Raw genomic sequence first — 19,803 nt, 5'->3', positions numbered from 1 at the left:
AATCAAGACATACGTGATCCAACACAGGTAGTCACGTCTTGTATCAATGCAGTCGTCCACCTTCCACCTACTGAAGTGTACATTTACGAGAGCTGTGTTTGGGAGGCAGTGCCTGGTAGGAAAAGCAGGAGCTTTGCAGCTAGACTCGGTGGGTTTGAGTTTAGGTTTTCTTGGCTGTATGACCTTGGATGAGTCACTGACACTTTCAGAGCTTCACTGACCTCATCTGTTTATTGGTCATCGTGGAAGCTAATGCCGACCTCCCTGCCGAGCATCACCAGACCGTGAAAGCGCTTCTATCCTGCCAAATGCTGTGGCCCAGTGCTGATTATCACTGGGCAAAGGCACAGTGTAAAGGTTAAGCTTTAGAATTAGACTGCATGGTTGGAATTCTGCTTCCAGCTAGTAGCTGTGGAATCTTGGTGGGCTCCTTAAGCAATCTGCCTCCAGTTTCCTCATCTGTAGAATGGGGGATGATGACTGCACCCACCCCTTGAGCACTGAGGATTCATGGAGAGGCTTAGCACTGGCCCATCCACAGAAAGGGCCCAATCAATATTAGCTGTTCTTCTGTGAACTGTGAGCTCGTTTAATTCATCCTTATATTCTTAGTCCTCAGGAACTGCTTACCTTAAGTCAGCTGAATTCAGGAACAATGGAAGGAGTGGACGGATAAATACATTTAAGTCTGGTCCAAAGTCCTTCCTGATGATCTCAGAGACTCAGTCGAGTCTTCTTAGGACCTAGCTGGACTCTGTGTTTCCATTATTGTCTGCTTTGGTTTTGGTAAGCTTCAAGTCTGAGGATTCGCTCCTGAGTTAGTCTGGAATCTCGCATCAGACTGAAGTAGGTGTGAGTCTCACCTCTTACTTTCTAACTGTAGGACCCTGCGGATATTACTGACCCTTTCAGAGCCTCCATTTCCCCATCTGTAAAATGGGACTAAACCCACCTACTTCTCAGAGTTGCTGAGGTAACTAGATGTTACCTACCTGAAAAAGCCTGGCACAAACAGGTGATCAGTAAAGGTGGTGACTGTCATTTTATTTTACTTACCTTGAAGCTCCTACTTCAAGTTGACCCTACTTTGAATATTAGCTGGCTCTCTGAACTCTGATGTATGAATAATTATTTTCCTCACTGACCTCCACTCGGCCTCTGTGGGGCAGTGGCCATGGCTTCCTCTTGTTGTCTGCCTGAGTGGTGCCCCGGTGTGCCTAGTAGCCCTGGGCCTGAGGGCTGACCCTGGGAATGAGTTCTCTCATCCTCCGCAGCCCCACAGGTCTCCAGGGATGCCTGGTCAAAGGGTCACTGTGGCAGGAACAAAGTCAGCCCCACTGTGCCCGCCCCCCCGTAGATCACTGGTTTGAAAAGGACCATAAACATGGCTTCAGAGTCAGACCTGGCTCTACCACTCACTTATTTGTTTTGTGACTTTGATGAACTTAGCCTCTCCGAACCTGTTTCTTCATCTGTAAAAGGAGGACAGCATAAGATCATGCTTGCAAAGGGGTACGTGACATGACAGTAGTGATGGTGATGATGATGGACATCAAATGGCGTTGTGACTAATGACCTCTCCCCATAGCGTGGGGAGAAGGTGAGCAAAATAAGTTATCAAATGTCCTAAAAGCATGAAGCTGGCCTAGATTAAAAAAAAAAAATTAGAGTAAAAATAAGCAACTGATAAGGAGAAAAAGAATCCTCAATGAACCCTACTGTGAATTTACTTCATAGTGACATTTATCATAGTGACACTGTCTCTATCAGGAAGACATTAAATGGAGCAAAGGGTGGGGTGGATTACTCCCATGCTTCTAAAATCACCTAACTTTACAATTATCAGATTTTCAATCTTAAATGCTTTTGGCAATTTTAGGAAAACATTAGCAATCAAATTTTCTAATTTTTTCTAAATACTGAAAAATGGAATCACTTATCTGGCAAAACTGTGTTGTCTCTTTGTATAATCAGTGGATTTTCAACCTTGGCTGCACAAAATAAATCATTTGGAAACCTTTAAAAAAATACCCATGCCTAGACCCCACCCGCAAATCATAATCTCTGAGGGCAGGTGGCGGGGGTGACGGAGGAGGGAGATGAGCATTTTAAAAGAGCTTCCCATGTGATTCCTACAGCCAGGGCCCACTGGTTTGAATGCATCTTGGTACTAGTCATAAACCTGATTCACATACTTTGTGACTGAGGCTGTGGCCTCAATCCCGGCCACGCATTAGAATCACCAGGAGGCCCTTAAAAATTCTGATGCCCCACTCCAGACCAATGACATCCCAGTCTCTGGGATGAGACTCAAGGCTTCGGTACTTTTGAAAGCTCCCTATGTGATTCAGGGTGCAGCCAGGGCTGAGAAGCACTGAACGAAAGCATAGAGGAAAAAAAGAAAAAGAAAGTGTTCAGTAAAATCTTAGCTCACACCTTCATTTTGCAACAGAAGCAGTGACAATATTATGTAGTTCTGTGGTCAGTTCCTTTTTATCCAGGAATGGCTTATCTGTTTTGAGGATAAATTACGGGCCAGTGTTAGGGATGAAGGGAAGGTAGTAAGGTTATGAAGCCCCTACCATAAACCAGGTATTTTGCCCACATCATCCCATTTAATTCAGGCAGTACCTCAGATTAGTAGGTGGTGTCATCCTCGTTTTATTAGGTGAGGAACTGAGGCTCAGAGAGGCTAACTCACTTACATCAAGTCACTGAGCTAGTAAACTGGGCTCCAAAATCTGGGCCCTAGGCCACACTGCCTCTCACAGGGTGGAGGAGGAAAGCGTCTTTGTGACTACATATTAAAGCTAAATGATTTGCTGGATTTGTGTGTCTTCCCCTCTGCTATCCTTGATAGATGAGGGCTGGCTATATTGCTTGTTCTGAAGGGATGATCTAGGTGTAAATTTATTCTTTATATTAAAAAAAAGTGCATGTATTCTAACAATCATTTCGTATTTGCTCTTCTTAATTTGGCGAGAGGCTCTGAAGTAGCACTGAATTGCTGACTGCTTCTAGCTGGTTCTTTCCCAAGAAAAAGGCAAATAATCAGAGCCAAGATATGTAACTAAATGTTTACCTTTACTACGAGAAAAAGGTAAACAGTTTTCAACCAAGTGACTGTGAAGATGAGTAAAAAATGAAAACCTAAATCGATTTATGATGAACAGGCTTGCCAATTATTGGACCTTGTCCCTTGGGCTTCCTGTGCCCTGACAGTCCTACTGCTTCCAAATAGATAAAAGACACAAGCCCCAAGTTTGCAATCCCTTCAGCGGAATAGGCCCGAAGTTAGTGACAGGCAGCCCCACCTCCCTGTCCCCTCTGACCTCCAGGCTGGGCGGGGCTTCCTGCTTCTCCAGCAAACTCCCAGGACCCTTTCCCAGACACAAGTCAGTGACCCACTGCCCCAACATGCAGGGCTCCCAGGGCTTTTAAAAGCCAATTACTTCTCCTGGGTGCTAACAGCAGTTCCAAAAGAAAAAGATCCTGAGCAACTTTCTAGATGTATAGCCTTTTTTTTTTTTTTCAATTTTACATAAAAGTTGAGATTTATAGAGCCCAGGATTTGTACAATTAGAAAAGATGGCTTATGATGTAGATGCAGTTTTCAACCTAGTCAATGATGTCAATGATAGAAGGTCCCACTTAGTGAATGTCTTAGGAGTTCTAGGACAGGAAAGTTCTTTACATGTAAAAAGTCCTCATTAGGTTTTATTGTCCCCATTTTGCAAGTGAGAAATGTGCCTCAGAGAAGTACGTGCCTAGTCTCACAGCTAACTAGGTGGTCACCCTGGAGCCCAAGGAGACAGCCCTCTGAAACAAGATGGGCGTTTCCAGAAAGTGCTTCCCAAAGGGCAGTGGGTTGTGATTGTTTTCACTCAGGCCCTCTTTGAGAGTAGGTCTGTGGGTCTCTCTCCGTCTGAGAGGAAGCACTTCTGGGATTTTGGCTGAGAAAGCCTGGCTGAAGCCCCACTTCATACCTGGTCCCTACTTTCACCCACTGGGCTCTGCAGATGTGTCCCGTGGGCCCTGGTCATCACACAAAAGCATGCCCACTGTTACCTCAGCACCTTCACTGTCTCCATCCACTGCACCTGCTCACTCTCCCAGGGGTCCACCCGGACCCAGTCGGACGTCTGCAGGGCCAGCCGGGCCATGGCCACCCGGTGGTGGGCAGCCACGAGGTCTTGCTTCCTGTAGTTGTCGTTGACAGGAGAGATGATACCCCCGATCACCTGGTACATTCCTAGGCAAGGGAGAGCAGTGGTGTGTGGTATGTACCAACGCTGAGTACCTGGCTGCCTGAATCCAGGCAGGTGTGAAACTCTCTGGGCCTCATCCTGAGTGGGAGCAGACTCGGGCATTCTCTCCTGCTGGGCCAGCTCCCGCAGGCAAGGGTAAATGCTGCCCCAGGGACCGCGTGCCTCTCCAGTTGACCCCGAGTCATACTTCTCCTGAGAGCAAAGCTGTGAGGATGTGGCCAGACAAGGTGCCCAGATAGCAATGTGGACAGTGAGGGTCAGAATATGGTGGAGGCACATCAGGACCTCCTCCTGCACAGGACTTAACAGGCGCTATCATCCTCTAGTCATGTATGGGGCAACAGTGACGTGCAGTTTCTTCTGCCCAAATAGGGGGTCTTGTGAATCAAAGATGAAGGGATGGGATGGAGCATGGACCAGGTAGGTGGGAGGTGGGAAGGAGATGGGAAGTGGTGGGTCTAGGAGGAATGGGAAGGCCAACGTTGGGAAAGATGTGGGTTGTGCTGGTAAGTGCTGCAGTATGGCTCAGGGACTGGAGAATGGAACACTTTAATTCAGAGCTTTGGTGACACCGTGGAAGCTACAGAGAAACAACATGGAAAGAGTCTGAACAGGACCCCAGAAGCCTTGGCTGGGGGCTCCAGCTCCATCACTCCCTAGTGCACCCTCAGCAATTACCAACCTATCTGGAAAAATAAAATATTTAGTCATTTGCACTTCAGTTTTCCTGTATGTGAAATGGCATCATACCTGCTTGGCAAGACCTTGTGCTAAGGAGAGAGATTAGGGAACCCTTATGTAGTGGGATGATATTTTATTTAGGATGTGATATATTTTTTAAAATTGTATTATAAATATAACATGCACATAAAAGAACCCAAAACACATACGGGTTGACAGAGTTATAAAGTATATCCTGCTTTCATCATCACCTAGCTTAAGATACAAGCACTTCGAGCACACCAGATGTTCCTACCACAAGCCTCACTCGGACTTTTATAATATTAATTCTCTTTCCTTTATAGCTTTACCATGTATTTATGTAGCCTTAAAAAACATAGATTCATTTGCCTTCTGAAACTTTTATAAATGGAATCAGACTGAATATATTCTTTTGTTCAACCTTTTTCACTTTACATAAATAAAATTCATGTAATCCAACCAGTTTTATTGCTGCATAACCTTCCATTGCAAGATTATATACTAAATAATTGATCTCTTTTACTGTTGATGGACTTGGTTTGAGTCTGGTTTTGGACAATTACAAACTGCGCTGCTATGGACAGCCTTCCGGAAGTCTGCTGTGCACACACACGCCGGCATGCATTTCTTAGGACACACACCCAAGACTGGACCTGCTGAGTCATGGGGCAGGTGTGTCTGCACCTTTACTAGATAATGCCAGACCGTTTTCCAAAATGGTTGCAGCTCTTTACCCTCCAACCAGCCGTGTAGGGGAGTTTTATTTGCTCCAGGCCATGCCACACGAGGTTATGGTCAGGGTCTTCTCAATCTGAGAGATGTGTAATTATATCTCAGTGTTGTTTTAAAGTTCATTTTCCTGCTTACTAGTGAGGCTGAGCATTTATTCATATATATTATTAAGCATTCAGGCTTAAATTTTTTGTGAAGTGCCTGTTCAAATCTTTTCCCCATATTTTGGGTTGTCTGCTTTTTTATCATTGATTCGTAGAGTTCCTTACATATTCTACATGCTAGCCTTTTGTTGGTTGGTTATATGAGTCATAAATACCCTCTTGTTTTATGGCTTGCCTTATTCTTTTTTTATGGAATCCTTTGAAAATGGAAAAAAAAAAGGAAAACGAAAGTTCTTAATTTTAATGTAGTTGGGTTGGGTTGTTAGTTTTTTCCTTTACGGCCAGTGAATTTTGTGTTATGAAGACATTTTCCTACATTATCTCATAAAAGGTTTATAGTTTTGTTTTTTCACATTTGGGTCTTTGTGCACGATGTGAATCCTATTAAGTTATTTTTCATTTAGATAGTCAATTATTCCAGCAATGTTCGCCAAAAAGCCCCCGTCCACCCTGCTGCTATGCTCTGCCACCCGTGTGTCGAACGTCAAGTGTTCACCTGTTTAAGGGGCCTGCTTCTCTGCTGTTCTGTTCTTTGCTCTATTTGCCTGGCCTTGTGCAACATCACACTGCTTGGCTTAATATAGCTTTATTACACATCTTGATATCTGGTTAAGCAAATCCTCCCACCTGGCTCTTCTTCAAGAGTGTCTTGGCAATTCTTGACTTTTTGTATCTTCCATATAAATTTTAGAACGAGCTTGTCAAATTCCACAAATGAAACACCTCTCCTTGCCCCTGCCCCACCCCCAAAAAAACCTGCTGAAATTCGGATAGGAATTGAACTGAATTTGTAATTTAATTTAGGGAGAACTCATGTCTTTACAATTTTTAGCCTTCCAATCCACAAGCATGGTGTATCTTTCCATTTGTTTAGATCTTCTTAAATATTCCTAAATAAAGTTTTACAGTTTTCTTATAGAGAGCCTAAACATCTTTTGTAAGACTTATTCCCATTCCTCCTATAAATGGCATTTAAAAAAGACTTTTTATCCTGTTTGTTGCTAATATATAGAGATATGATTTAGGCACCCTGGATGCATATCTAGTAACCTTGCTAAACTCTCTTATTCTAGTATCTGTAGTCTTTTGAATCTTCTGTGTCCAAAATATACCATCTGAAAATACTGACAAATTTGCTGTATTTTCATTCCCTCTGCCTTTTATTTGTTTTTCTCGTTGCACCACTGAAGACCTCTAGCATGATGCCGAATAGAGGTGGTGTTAGCGGGCCTCCTGGCCTTATTGCAACTATCAGAGGAAAAGCTCTTGAGTGTCACTAGTACATACGATGTCTGCTGCAAGTTTTCTGTAGCTATCCTTTGGCAGTTGTGGCAGAGACTACGCCCTGTGTCCATTAAAACTCCTCCCCCCCCCCTTTCTGGGCACACTGGAAGCTAATATATCTGTTCTTCTTGAAATTAGGTTTATGTGATCTCACTGAGCTGTAGTCAACGGGATGTGGGTGAAAGTGATGTACAGCCCATCTAGACTTGGCCATAAAAACTCTTGCTGACCCTCCTACTCTTCTATAGTGAGTCTGAAAGCTATAATTAAGGAGGCAAAGCCATGGGTGGGGCCTACTAGGATTCCTGAGACACAGCTGGGCAGGGAATTGCCCTGTAGCTCTTCAGGATCTACATGGGGTTTATCTGATGAGAGAGAAATGTTCTTTAATGTGCTAAGCTCTTAAAATTGGGGCATTTGTTATGGTAGACTAACCTGGTCTATCCTGACAAATAGGTTACTTTAAGACACATTCCCGGCTATTCCCCGTTTAAGAACTTTTGTCATAAAGGAATTCAAACGTTTTCTCTGCCAACTCTGAAATGACGGTGTGATTTTTATGTGATTTTTGACTACTTGCGGGTCAAGGCCCCTGACTAATCATTTGTTGGGGGGGCTCCCCCGGGCATCAGATAGATATGCCCTCCTCCAGAGAAGTTCCATGTTTCTGTTTCCCAGGTCCCTGGAGTTATTAAAAGTCATGGATGACCTTAAATGAAGTTGTCGACTTAAGCTTCTTTGACTAATTCAGGCAAGGGGCTGCAAATCTGAGCAAAGGCTGATGTGTGGCCGTTTCTTCCTATTGGTATTTTATCCTTGCCTTTTTCTTCTTCGGCCTGCCTTAGTACCAAGCCTTTGACTTGTTTCTTTGTTGGCTTGTATGGCCACTGATTCAAAGCTTAAGTGAGCAGTACTGGCAAGTGCCCACAGGGCCATCAGTGGTTCTGATGTTCTAAGAGCCTGCTTACTTACCTCCCTAGTTACAGATGTTTGTCTCTCAGCTGGTCTGAGACATCCCCACTTTTTGGCTTTAACAGTGAGATCTGAAAAATGTTCTACCTACCATTTATTTTTGTTTTTAGTGGGAGAGTTGATCCAAGGAAGGCAGCCTGACACCACCCACCTCCCCAACATACCCACACCTGCCCGGAAGCTGAGAGTTCTCTGATGCATTTTTCCAGTCCTGGTAAACCTTGCTGCCTTGGGCCCCTCCTTCCTGGAGGTGGAGGCATCCACGGTACCAGGGGGATGACAGAACTAGCTGAGAGGAAGGAAAGAACGTTCATCTTTCAACTTCCAGAAACTGGTTCCTAAAACTCATTTCAGAGGAATACTGGTGAAGGTTAGAATCAGGGTTTGTTCAGAAAGATTTATCTAAGTTTTAAAAGTCACCCTAACAAATACCAAGAATCAAGAGTCTAGGGAGTGAGAGCACACAATTTTACTAAAATCCACAGAGTAGTAAGGAGAGAATATGAAAGTGGAAAGGAAAAGCCCCTCTGGGAGCTGGGCTAGGGTGGGTGGAGGAATGAGCAGCAGGCATCAGGAAGAACCTGGTAGGAAAGGTTTGTGGTGACCAAGCGTTTAGACCCAAGTCGAGACCTGCTCCCTACACCCTCTTACCCTTTGGAGACAAAGCCTCGTGTTGTGTTGGGTGAGGGAGGGCACAGTTAAGAGGCTTAGTTAGTTTTCGGAACCGCAGAGCAGGCGGCTAGTATTTTGCTTCCCACTTGGAATTCTAGGAGGAGACCATCTTGCTCTGGGCCCGCAGAGCATCAGTGCAGTAGAAATGGCAGTGTGGCGTGCACGGGCAGAGAGGCCTTCAGGAAACATCCCCTCCCCTGCCTTCAGCGGGGCATGGCAGACATCCATAGAAATCCCCAAGGCTCTTTGAGAGGAGGAGTGAAAGAGGCTGAGGATGAACAGTCAGCTGGGCTACTTTGGGGGTGGGGTGGGGTGGTGGTCGGTAGGGGGTACAGGGTTTTCAGGGCAAAGCCAGGGACCGTGGTGGTGTTAGAACCAGAGAGAGCCCAGGCATGGGCCCAGACAGCAGTGGTGGCGCCTTAGCCAGGAGAGGCTGGGGGCACTTCAGTAGTGGAGGCAGAGAGGATAGAGGCCAGGGCCCAAGACCCAGGGCGCGTCTCTCAGCTGGAGGGCATTCAGGGCCAGATGCCCCCTTTCAGATGCTAGGATAATAGACCACTTATGATGCTTAATTCACTTTTGGGGAAGTAGGCAGCAAAAGATTAACTTGATTAAAAATTGACCTGTAACAGAATGAGTTTAAAATCAGAAGACAGTTACCTTGAAGTGGCAAATTTTTTCACCATTCATGGAAATGGTGGCCTAAGAGCAAGGTGAGTGTTATAGAAAGCAAAGTTCTAGTTCTGCATATCTGAGTCCCATATTATGCACGGGATATGATCCTTTTCTTTTCCACTTTAAAAAAAGGGGAGGCTAACTTCTGTGGAGTGCCCACTTTCTTGGGTAATTGACATACATTTAACTTGCACATTAATCTGTTTGGAGGGACAGGGTGGGGCACCAGGCAGCCCTCCAGGCAGCTCTGCTAGGCACCTTGGAGACTCAGGTGTCGCCTTTGATGGTTTGGCTCATCTTGACAGGGCAGGTGGTACAAGGAGAAATCAGTGCTTTGTTATAGCACCCAGGAGAGGAGAGTCCATAAAAAGAACAATTTGGGCTAAAATTCCTTCTTGCCCTCCAAATGGTCATGAGCTCAAGCCTCTTCCCTTTCCCACAATCCCTGTGTTACCTCTCACATGCCCCCCTTTCTCCCTAGGTAGATGCAGGTTCTCCTCCGGCGGCCCCATTGCTGCCCAGACACACCTCCATTACAGCATTTATATAGTAAAGATCTGTTTGTCTTTCCCATGAGACTGATAGCTCTCGAAGGACGTGAACCTGACTTTTAATTCTGAGTAACATGACCAGCACGTCTCTTAGTACGAGGCTCTAGTGTCCTTGCTTTGGGGTTACCATAGCAATAGATGACTGTGATTTTAACATAGTGGAGAGAATTCCTTGTTTATCTCCACCCCTGTTCTAATACAATGGCAATGAAGGAATAAAATACATACGAAATCACAAGGGCAAAAAGAGTGGGAAAGAGACAACAATGGATGGGAAAGGTTAACATAATTTTGGAAGCTGGAGAGCTGATGCACAATGGTTAACAATCAGAGTCTGCAGGCAGCCAAGGAGGTAAGAGGCAAGGTGCCTTGCGTGGCAGAAGCATGGAGTGGGTCAGGAACAGGAGAACGGGGTGCCACAGGGCCCGAACACAGGAGGACCAGTTCAGTTTGTCTAAGGAGCCCTGAGATCCAATCGCTGACCCATTTTCCCATCCTGGCAGGAGGCTGGATGTCTGCTTTCTGCCGAGGTTGGACCAGAGAGACCTTTGCCTCCCAGATACGGGCACAGGGCAGAGGAGGGAGAAATACCATCCTTACAACAGGAAGATAAAGTCTGGCTTCCAGAAGAGCAGTCCCACTCAAAAGACACCTACAGATCCTCACATTTAGGGGTCTTGGACCCAGGGCCTGATCATATGGCCACAAGGCCCGCCAGCTTCACCCATATACTCAGAGCTTCCTGCCAGCATTTAGGGCCTGATCTGCGAATATGAGCAGACAGTCTATAAGAGACAAATTTTAGAAAAGTGCTGACTATGAAAGAGAGACCAAAACCATCACCAGGAGGAAAGGAACTTGGAGGACACAAAGGCAATCGATGCAGACAGCAAAAGGAAATTTCAAAAATCTCCAAATAGTATTGTCAGGAGGATAAGAGATGAGTGGGATGCTCTCAAAGGGGCAGTCAGAAATCAGGAAGAAACTTTTAGAAATTGAAAAATATCCACTCATTCAACAATATTCACCCACCGCCCGTTCCATGTCGGGTACTGTGCTAGGTTCTGGGGACATACAGGGTGATGAAGCAGACCAATTCCTGTCCTTGTGGAACATTCTGGTGGGTGACGGCAGCAATAAAGTCAGTGGAAGAATTGGAAGATGACTTTGAGGAAATTATACGCCAGTAAGATACAATTAGAGGACTGACCCTGGAGGTCCAACAGCTAGGTAACAGAACTCTCTGCAAGAGAACAGAGGGAGGAAAACATCAAAGAAATAATATATTTTCCCAGACTAGAAGGGCATAAGTTTTCAGGACTGAATACCCCCTGAGTGCTCAGCACTTTGAAGGAAAGAAAGCGCACACACTGGCAGACCATCAGAAAACTTCAGACCATCAGATTTAATGAGAAGATTCCAAAAGTTTCCAGAGAGAAAACCAGAGGTCGAACACACAGGACTGGGACGCAGGACAGACCTGGATTTCTCAACAGCAATTCTGGGATCCAGAAGGCAGTGGGGCAAAGCCTTTAAAATGTGAAAGGAAAATTATTTGCAACCTCGAATTCTCTATTCAGCCAAACAACCAAACAGTAAGAACAGGGGTCAGCAAGATTTTTCTATTAAGGGACAGGTAGCAAAGAGTTTAGGCTTTGTGAGTCATGTACAGTCTTTGTCGCATATTCCTTTTTTTTTTTAAACAACCCTTTTAAAATGTAAAACAAGAAAAAAAAAAAAAAGCCCTACTGTTAGCTCACAGAAAGAAGGAAAGCAGACTATGGACCGGAGTTGGCCCATGGGCTGTGGTTTACTGACCTCTGAATTGGAGCGTGCAATAAAGCTGTGTTCATATATGCAAGGTCTCAAAAACTTACCTCCCATAGATCCTTTCTCAGAAAGATGCAGCAGGATGCGCTCCCCCCAAACAGGAGTAGACCAAGAAAAGCTGAAGGCCCAGGATCCAAGAAATCCAAGATCCTGCCACACCAGGAAACAGGCAAAGGGAATCCCCAGGGAAACAGTGAAGGGAAATCTCAGATGACAGCACTGCAGCAGCACAGAGAGCTCGTCGTCCAGAAGGAGCCGGAGGACCCCGGCAAGGGTACGAGCAGAATCAAAATGGGACAGATTACATGATGAGTCTATGTATACAAAGATGAGTTTTGAAGATCTTTTGGAAAATTTGGGACTGAATTAGTGATACGTCTAAGGAACATAAGGAAACAAATAAATGAAGTAATAATTACCTCCAGGAAGAACCAAAGTTTGCACGGGATGCAATGCAATCATAGTGTACCACATGGCTTAGTTAATGACATTTACACAGACATAAATGTAAACAATATTACTTCAGCCCAGAGTCATGAGCCAATCAATTTGGGAGCATGTGGTAGAGGTGAAGTGTGAGGGTAGGGGTGTGAGAGAGCTAAATCTTCCTTTTACATAATTGGAAACCAACAGATAATATCTAAATCTGAAAAATCAAGAAACACAGTATAAGCTTATTATATAAAAATAGAGAGACAAATACTAGAGAAAACAGCTGAAAAAGTCAAACACAACTGCTCTAGGAACCAGGAATCAGGGGTAGGGAGTTACCATAAGCCTTACAGCAACCTAACTTCTATCATATATATATCTATAAATACAGAAAATTAGTTTAAAATGAATGCACTTTATAGAAACATTTCAGTATACTGAAAAGTATAAAGAAATCAAAAATCAACAAAACATATCCAAGAAGTTAATATTGTTTATATTTTGGTTAATTGCCTTTTTCTTCTATGTTTTTCTTCATATAATGTAAATTCAATTTTTGTATCTTCTTTATTTAGATTCTATCATTAGCATTCTTCTTGGCCATGAGCACTCTTGAAAACACCATTTTTAATGGCTGTATAATAAGATCATATATATATATGTATATATATATATGATGGACTTGAATCAATATATTGTGACCATCTTTGTAGATCTTAGTTGCAATTTTTAGATACACTTTTAAGATAAATTACTAGAAAGGAAAATTACTGGCTTGAACATTTTGGGGGCTTTTGCTACATCTTGCTGAACTGCTTTTCAGAAATTGTGAACAAGGGGAGAGGGCCCCCCACATGGAATGAGAGAACCCACTTCACCCCATACTGGCTAGTGCTGGGATTACTCATTTAAAAACATCTTTGCCAATCTGCAGGAGCTTTTTGTGGTTTAAAATTTGCCTTTAGGATGATTTGTGTGATTTTAATGACTTATTAGACATTTGTGCTTTTCTGGCTGTGAACCACCTGTTGTTCATAGTCATTGTTCCTTTGTCTTTTTATGTGTATGAACTCTTTTTAACAAGTGTATGAAACGTTGCCCTGGTGGGTCTGCTGGCACCGCATAGAGAGTATTCTCCTCCACATCCTGGACCTCTTCCCCAACTCCAGGAATTCGGTCTGGGTCTTCAATCAACTAAGACTCTCCACATCCTTGTGAAGTAAAGCCTCAACGGGTCCTCTCCGGGATGCTTCCATCATTTCTCTGAGTACTGTGCCTCTGCCCCCCCTTGCTTGCATCAGTTCCTTATCTCCTCTTATAATTTTCGGATCCTCATCTTTTTCTTGAGTTCTGGAAGAATCCCTCGGACTGGTGTTCTCATTCTCTATTTGGTTGCCAGAAATCGCCTCCCTGCAGCTTCGGCTCCACTGAGTGCTAATTTGCCAAAAATGTCTTTCATCCCAAATGCCCTTCACTGTCCTCAGACTGCTGCTTCTCCTGACACGCTGCTCTTCTGCTGTGCTTGCATTTTTCTCGTGAAGCTCATGGAGGACCAGGAATTCAGTAATTTTATCTTCCTACGTAGAGGGCGTCCCCTTGGCCAGAATCTGTAGGCTGGGACCATCTTTCGAAGGGCAGTTCCTTTTCATATGACCTGTTCCTTTTCACTGACTGGTTTGCTGCCTCTGGAAAGGTCTATCTGTCCTGTATGGGCTGCTGGGCAGCCCTGTCAGAGTCTGGGTAGGTTCCTGCTTCATTATTTTATTCACAGCAAAAGGATAAAGGCAACATTTAGGTTTACTGTGATTTTTCTTTGCATCTCAGAAATGCACTTGCTTGTGTAGTGCAAGGAGGGAACTAGAGGTCAAAGGAAACATTGGTGGGGAATTCCCCCCCTTCTAAGGTTTATCTTTAGTATTTTTTTTTTTTTTTTAGATTTTATTTATTTATTTGAGAGGGAGAGAGAAAGAGCTAACAAGAGTGCAAGGGCACGGGGAGGGAGAAGCAGACTCCCCGCTGAGCAGGAAGCCTGAGGCGGGGCTCGATCCCAGGACCCTGGGATCATGACCTGAGCTGAAGGCAGACGCTTAACCAACTGAGCATCCAGGCGCTCCTATCTTTAGTATTTTAAGAATACTAAATATATAAGGCAGGCAATTGAAGTGACTTTTTTCTTTAAATACTTAAGGGAAAAAAAATACTTAAAAAGGGACTGTCCCATTTCCTTTTTTAAATACTGTGTCACCCCCACCACTGATTTTGTGTTTTACTCTTACTGTATATTACCTTTTTACATAGACTTTGGTTCCATTGTGCTGTCTAGAGTCAGCATCACTCTCTGTAATCATTTTTGAAAAAATTGTATTTTAATGTCTCATGGAGCTTTCTGAGCACTTGGTTAGTCTTCCAGGTGAACCTTGGGATACTTTTTTTCAAGTTAAATAAAGAAAAATAGCCATGGGTATTTTCACTGGAAAGCCCATCAATAACTGACCATTCCCTTGAGGAGCTGCTCATATTTGCATTTAGTGAAGTCTCTCCGCAGAGGGGCAGAGCCGCTCCCTCAGTGTCCTTCACGTTTCTAGTTCAGGTTAGTCCTGGGGACAGGTGTCCTTGGCGGTTTCTCTGGTGGGTGATTTTTTTTCCTCAAATTTTATATAAGATACAGGTTATATGTATTTTTATATGTTATATATTATGTTTTATATAGTATAAACAGTTCATGACATTGTATTACAACTGTTACGTAGAAAACTCTGTATTTTGGTTTGTTTATTTTTAATCTGGACTACCTTACTGAATGGTATTCGTTCTGCCAGGTTTTCAGATGCTTCCCCTGGATTTTCTAGGGACATAGTAATACCACCTGCAAATAATGACAACTGAGTCTCCTATCTATAAGTCTATTTCTTATTTTTGACTGATGCCATTAGAAAGTAATGGTGGTGAGTAGGCATTCTTTTCTATTTCCTTGCTTCTGTGGGAATGCTTCTGAAGTGTTATGCCATTATTATGTCATGCTAGATAAGTATCCTTATAGTTCTAATTTACTAAGAGCTTAAAAAAAAAAAAAAAATCCCTAAGTAGGTGTTGGATTTTACTGAATGACTTTTAAGTATGTATTGAGATGATGATTTAGGTTCCATAAAAATATATTGTCTTAGTAATGCGATATATTAATAGATATCTTTATGGTATATTGTCCTTGAATACCTGGGATAAATGCTACCTGGTCATGTTGAATTATTCTTTTATTAGCAATCTGATAACCTACTACTTTATATGGGTATTTTGCATCCCAGATTATATTGTTAAACACCAGCTGTAATGCCACACTATCCTTACTCAATTTTCTTTGTTCTAGAAAACGGCTATGGTAGATTGAATTATTGGTCCTAATTTCTCACTCTGTCATTATAGTATTACACACACCCCTGCCACAGCCTCACAAAGGGAGGATGGACTTCCCCAGCCCTTGACTTTGGGCTTGGCCGTGAGACTTCCTTCGGCCAGTGGCGTATTAGCCGATGTGAGATGAACAAAAACTCAAAACTTGCTTGCTTAGTAGGACTTGCAATCCCGTCCCTGTGCCATCTTCAGGAGAACGATATGTGAGGTAGTCACTCCCCCTTCTATTTCCTAGACCCGGAATTATTTAAATCAACGAGTGAGAATTTGGTAACACGTAAATGGTTTGCCGCACTCAGCTGGTGCTCAGCAACTGTCACCCCCGCCACCCTCTTGCCTGGGGCATCAGCAGAGCCGGGGACTGTGGCAAGGTCGTGTTTTCCCAAGATGGCCACAACATCATCTCCTGGCACGCATGCTCTCCTAGAACCCAGCCGCTCCTCCATCGAAAGTCTGTGCTCCTCCCCCTTGGACCTGGGTGAGCACTGGTGAATGTTTAACCCAGGGGTAGAAGTGATACTATGTCACTGCTGAGGTGAGGTCATAAAAATGCCACGCACGCCCACCTTAAGGTCTGGGGACACTTGGTTTGGGAACCCAGGTGCCAGGCTGTGAAAGCCCAAGCTAGCCCATGCAGACACACTCCACAGTGAAGCAGTGAAGCAGTGAAGCCACCTGTCCATGCTACGGTCAACATCCCTGCCAATACCCAGCATCCACTGCCAGATGTGTACATGAAGAAGTCTCCAGGTGACTCCTGATCCCAGCTGTCTAGTCACTCCTGGTCTTTCAGGTCTTCCCAACTGAGTCCCCAGATATTGTGGGGGCAGAGACAAACCATTCCCACTGTGCCGTGTCCAAATGCCTGAACCACTGAATCTGTGAGTGTAACAAAATGGTCACTTCTACGTCACTGAGTTTGGGGTGGTTTGTTACGTAGTAGTAACTGGAACAGGAATGGAGATGCAGGAAAGTGGTATCATTTTCCTATAGTTACACTACTAGGAAATGGCCGGATTGGGACCCTGTACTTCTCCTGTGGTACTACACCAGGGCCTGACACTGAGATTCAGAGAGCCCTAAGCCAGCCAGAGCTCAGGGGGGTACCACTCGGGAGCTCCACCTCTGTCTATGTGGCCCCAGACCAGATCCTCTGGGGTATGACAGAGCTCCTACCCTCTCTAGAGCGGGCCGTGTCCCCCAGCGGCACTGGGCGTCCATAAAATATTACTGCTACCTAAGATGCCAGCAGCCTCACACAGCGTGAAGCAAGACTTAATAGCATTCCAAAGTGTAAAGACTTCGTTTATTATCACAGAGAACGCTTTGGCACATTTATCAGCATTTTATTAAGAATTACCGTATGTATTTAAAACAAAACTATGCTAGTCCAAACAACTGAGAGAAGCTAGAGGTAATGCTCAGGCCTGGCCGGCTCCTACTGCACCCCTTCCCCCGGCACACTCCACCCCTGCTCAGAGAAGCTCAGTGTCCCTGTGGCCACAGGCACAGTCCAACCCTTACCCCCTTCATGGACCCTTCTGTCCCTTTCCTTCTTGCTTTGGTTGTGCTGGCTGAAAAGCACTCTGGGAAACAGGGCCTTGGAAGGCAAAAGTCTTTTAAGAAATATCAGGAGCAAGTGTTGCAAGGTAAACAAGGAAAGGAAGCCAGAGTGATGATAAGCAGGTTGGAAAAAAAGACCAGGATCCCAACCAAATGGATCTGCATGCTTTTACAAAGAGCTTACTGTGATTAAACTTGGCCTCCAAGCGAAGTCTGGAAAACATGATTTGGAAAACATGAGGCTGTTGAGGCTTTGAGGCCATTTTGGCCTGCTCTTCTTTATTTTCTTCATCAAGTTCTGCTCTTTGGTTTGTTTCTTCAGCCAGATTGCTCTTAGCTCTCGTGGTCCAGATGAACTTGAAACTGCCTCTTGATTGCTCTGCTCTGTGCGCTGTTGACCAGAAGCACCCCCCACCTTCACGGGCCACTAAATGCCCGGATGGAGGCATCCTGGGACAGGGAGACCGGATCCAGGAATTCCGGTTATCCCCGTAGAGCTGTGGTCCTCTGGCGGCGCAGTGGGTGGGCTGCACCAGGGTGGCTCCTGGAAGTGTGACCATCTTCCATCCCCTTTCAGTGCCTGTGGAGTCTGCGGCTCTCCTGTCTGCCCTCCGTTTCCCTCACTGCTTTCCATGCGAAGTCTTTCTTTCCACCAGCACGCTCTTCCTGCACACTGCAAAGCCCCTCTGGTCTCCAGAAGCCTGCAGTGCCTGAGCTTGTCAGCGGGAGCGTTCTCTTTCTTTCGTTTCCAAATGTCCTGCTTTCTTTGTGTGCAACTTCTTAAAAAACAGGCAAAGTAAACAACAAAGCAGCAATATTTCACAGGGCTTCAACTTCCTTCCTGGTCCTGGAGAGCGGGGCCTTTTTCTTTCCTCTCCCCTGCTCCCTTCATTCTCTACAACTGTTGTCCCCGAGTCCTAGGCGCTCGGTGCCGGTCACCTGCCAGTGCCTTCCATTTATCAGAGCGCTGACGAAGCCTCTGATGGGGTGGCTGGCTCCTTGGGGTCCTCCGTGCTTTCAGAGTATTAGAACCTCTTTTCTTTTTTTATTATGTTAATCACCATACATTACATTAGTTTCTGATGTAGTGTTCCATGATTCATTATTTGCGTATAACACCCAGTGCTCCATGCAGAGCGTGCCCTCTTTAATACCCATCACCAGGCTAACCCATCCTCCCACCCCCCTCCCCTCTAGAACCCTCAGTTTGTTTCTCAGAGTCCACAGTCTCTCATGGTTCGTCTCCCCCTCCGATTTCCCCCCCTTCATTTTCCTTCCTACTTTTTTTTTTTTTTTAACATATAATGTATTGTTTCAGAGGTACAGGTCTGTGATTCATCAGTCTTACACAATTCACAGTGCTCACCATAGCACATACTCTCCTCAGTGTCCATCACCCAGCCACCCCATCCCTCCCACCCCCCACCACTCCAGCAACCCTCAGTTTGTTTCCTGAGATTATTTGCCTCCCTCTCTGTAGAACCTTTTTCTTACATGTGCCTCTGTTTTCCAACATTTAACTCCTGCCTGTTGATCAGAATGAGTCTTTCAGAGTAGGTACGTTTTTTAAAAAAAGAACTTGCCAGAACTCCCAAATGCTAGCGTCTCAAGGCTCCTCAGAAACTCATTGCTTTCTCTTTGGGGGCCTCGAACAGTATACAGGGGAAAAGAGGCAGTGGGGGGGTTGCAATCAGGCACTTCTGGCTTGTTGTGTAGTCTGCTGAAGGAGTCATGGGAAAACTGCACAAAACACTGCTGTGGGCAGCCTCCGTATGTGGAATCTCTGTGGGTGCAAAGCAGCCTCATTTCCCATTAACGAATTACTTGTCCTGGGCCATATGCCACAACTGTGCTCTTTTTTTAAAGATCTTTTTTATTTATTTTTGAGAGAGAGAGAGAGAGGGAGAGAGGGAGAAGTGCGAGAGAGAGCATGAGCTGGGGGAGAGGCAGATAGAGAGGGAGAGGCAGACTCCCCACTGAGCAGGGAGCCCGATGCAGGGCTCAATCCCAGGACCTCTGGGCTCATGACCTGAGCCGAAGGCAGATGCTTAACCGACTGAGCCACCCAGACGCCCCTCACACAACGGTGCTCTTAGGACAGGTTTTGTAGTGGCAGGAACTTGAGGGCAAGTAGGCAGAGGCATACCTGAGTGATGAAGACTGCTCTGCTGCTTATGAGCTGTGTGACCTGGGGCAAAGTACTTCACCTCTCTTGTTTTCAGTCTCTTTACCTGAATCACATGAGCTTATGTAGGAGACAAAGATCAGTTCAGGGCAAATGTGTGGTGGGAGGGCACACTAGAAATATCCGTGGAGTCTGAATTTCCCCTACCTATCCCCTGTTTTCATTACAAACACCATTTCTCTTCTTCTAAAGGCAAGAGGGAGCCTCGTGCATTTATTTAGCTGGCAGGCTGGCATGCACTTTAAGCCAGGTGGTGTACCAGCACTGTAAATTCTGAAATAAATACTGTGGGAGCCCTGTCCTCATGGGGGGGTTCAGTCCTGGGGGAGACAGCCAGCCACCATGAGGTGGTCAGTGGAGGGCAG

General features: G+C 45.0%; 1 protein-coding gene across 4 annotated transcripts in view; it reads right to left on the bottom strand.

Annotated features, from left to right (window-relative positions):
* The window catches only part of NMNAT3 (nicotinamide nucleotide adenylyltransferase 3), a 113,859-nt gene that overhangs the window by 8,538 nt on the left and 85,518 nt on the right, over nucleotides 1–19,803 (bottom strand). For 3 of the 4 annotated variants that reach the window (XM_032408594.1, XM_032408593.1, XM_032408595.1), the window contains one exon: nucleotides 4,069–4,252. The exons of the other annotated variant lie outside the window; for it this stretch is intronic. In XM_032408594.1, the coding sequence (XP_032264485.1) occupies nucleotides 4,069–4,252 (184 nt within the window). The remainder of the gene's footprint in view (nucleotides 1–4,068; nucleotides 4,253–19,803) is intronic. 4 annotated transcript variants of the gene reach the window in all.

This window comes from Phoca vitulina, unplaced genomic scaffold (assembly GCF_004348235.1).
Source record: "Phoca vitulina isolate PV1807 unplaced genomic scaffold, GSC_HSeal_1.0 scaffold10, whole genome shotgun sequence".
NCBI lineage: Eukaryota > Metazoa > Chordata > Mammalia > Carnivora > Phocidae > Phoca > Phoca vitulina.
This window is presented reverse-complemented; position numbering and strand designations above follow the sequence as displayed.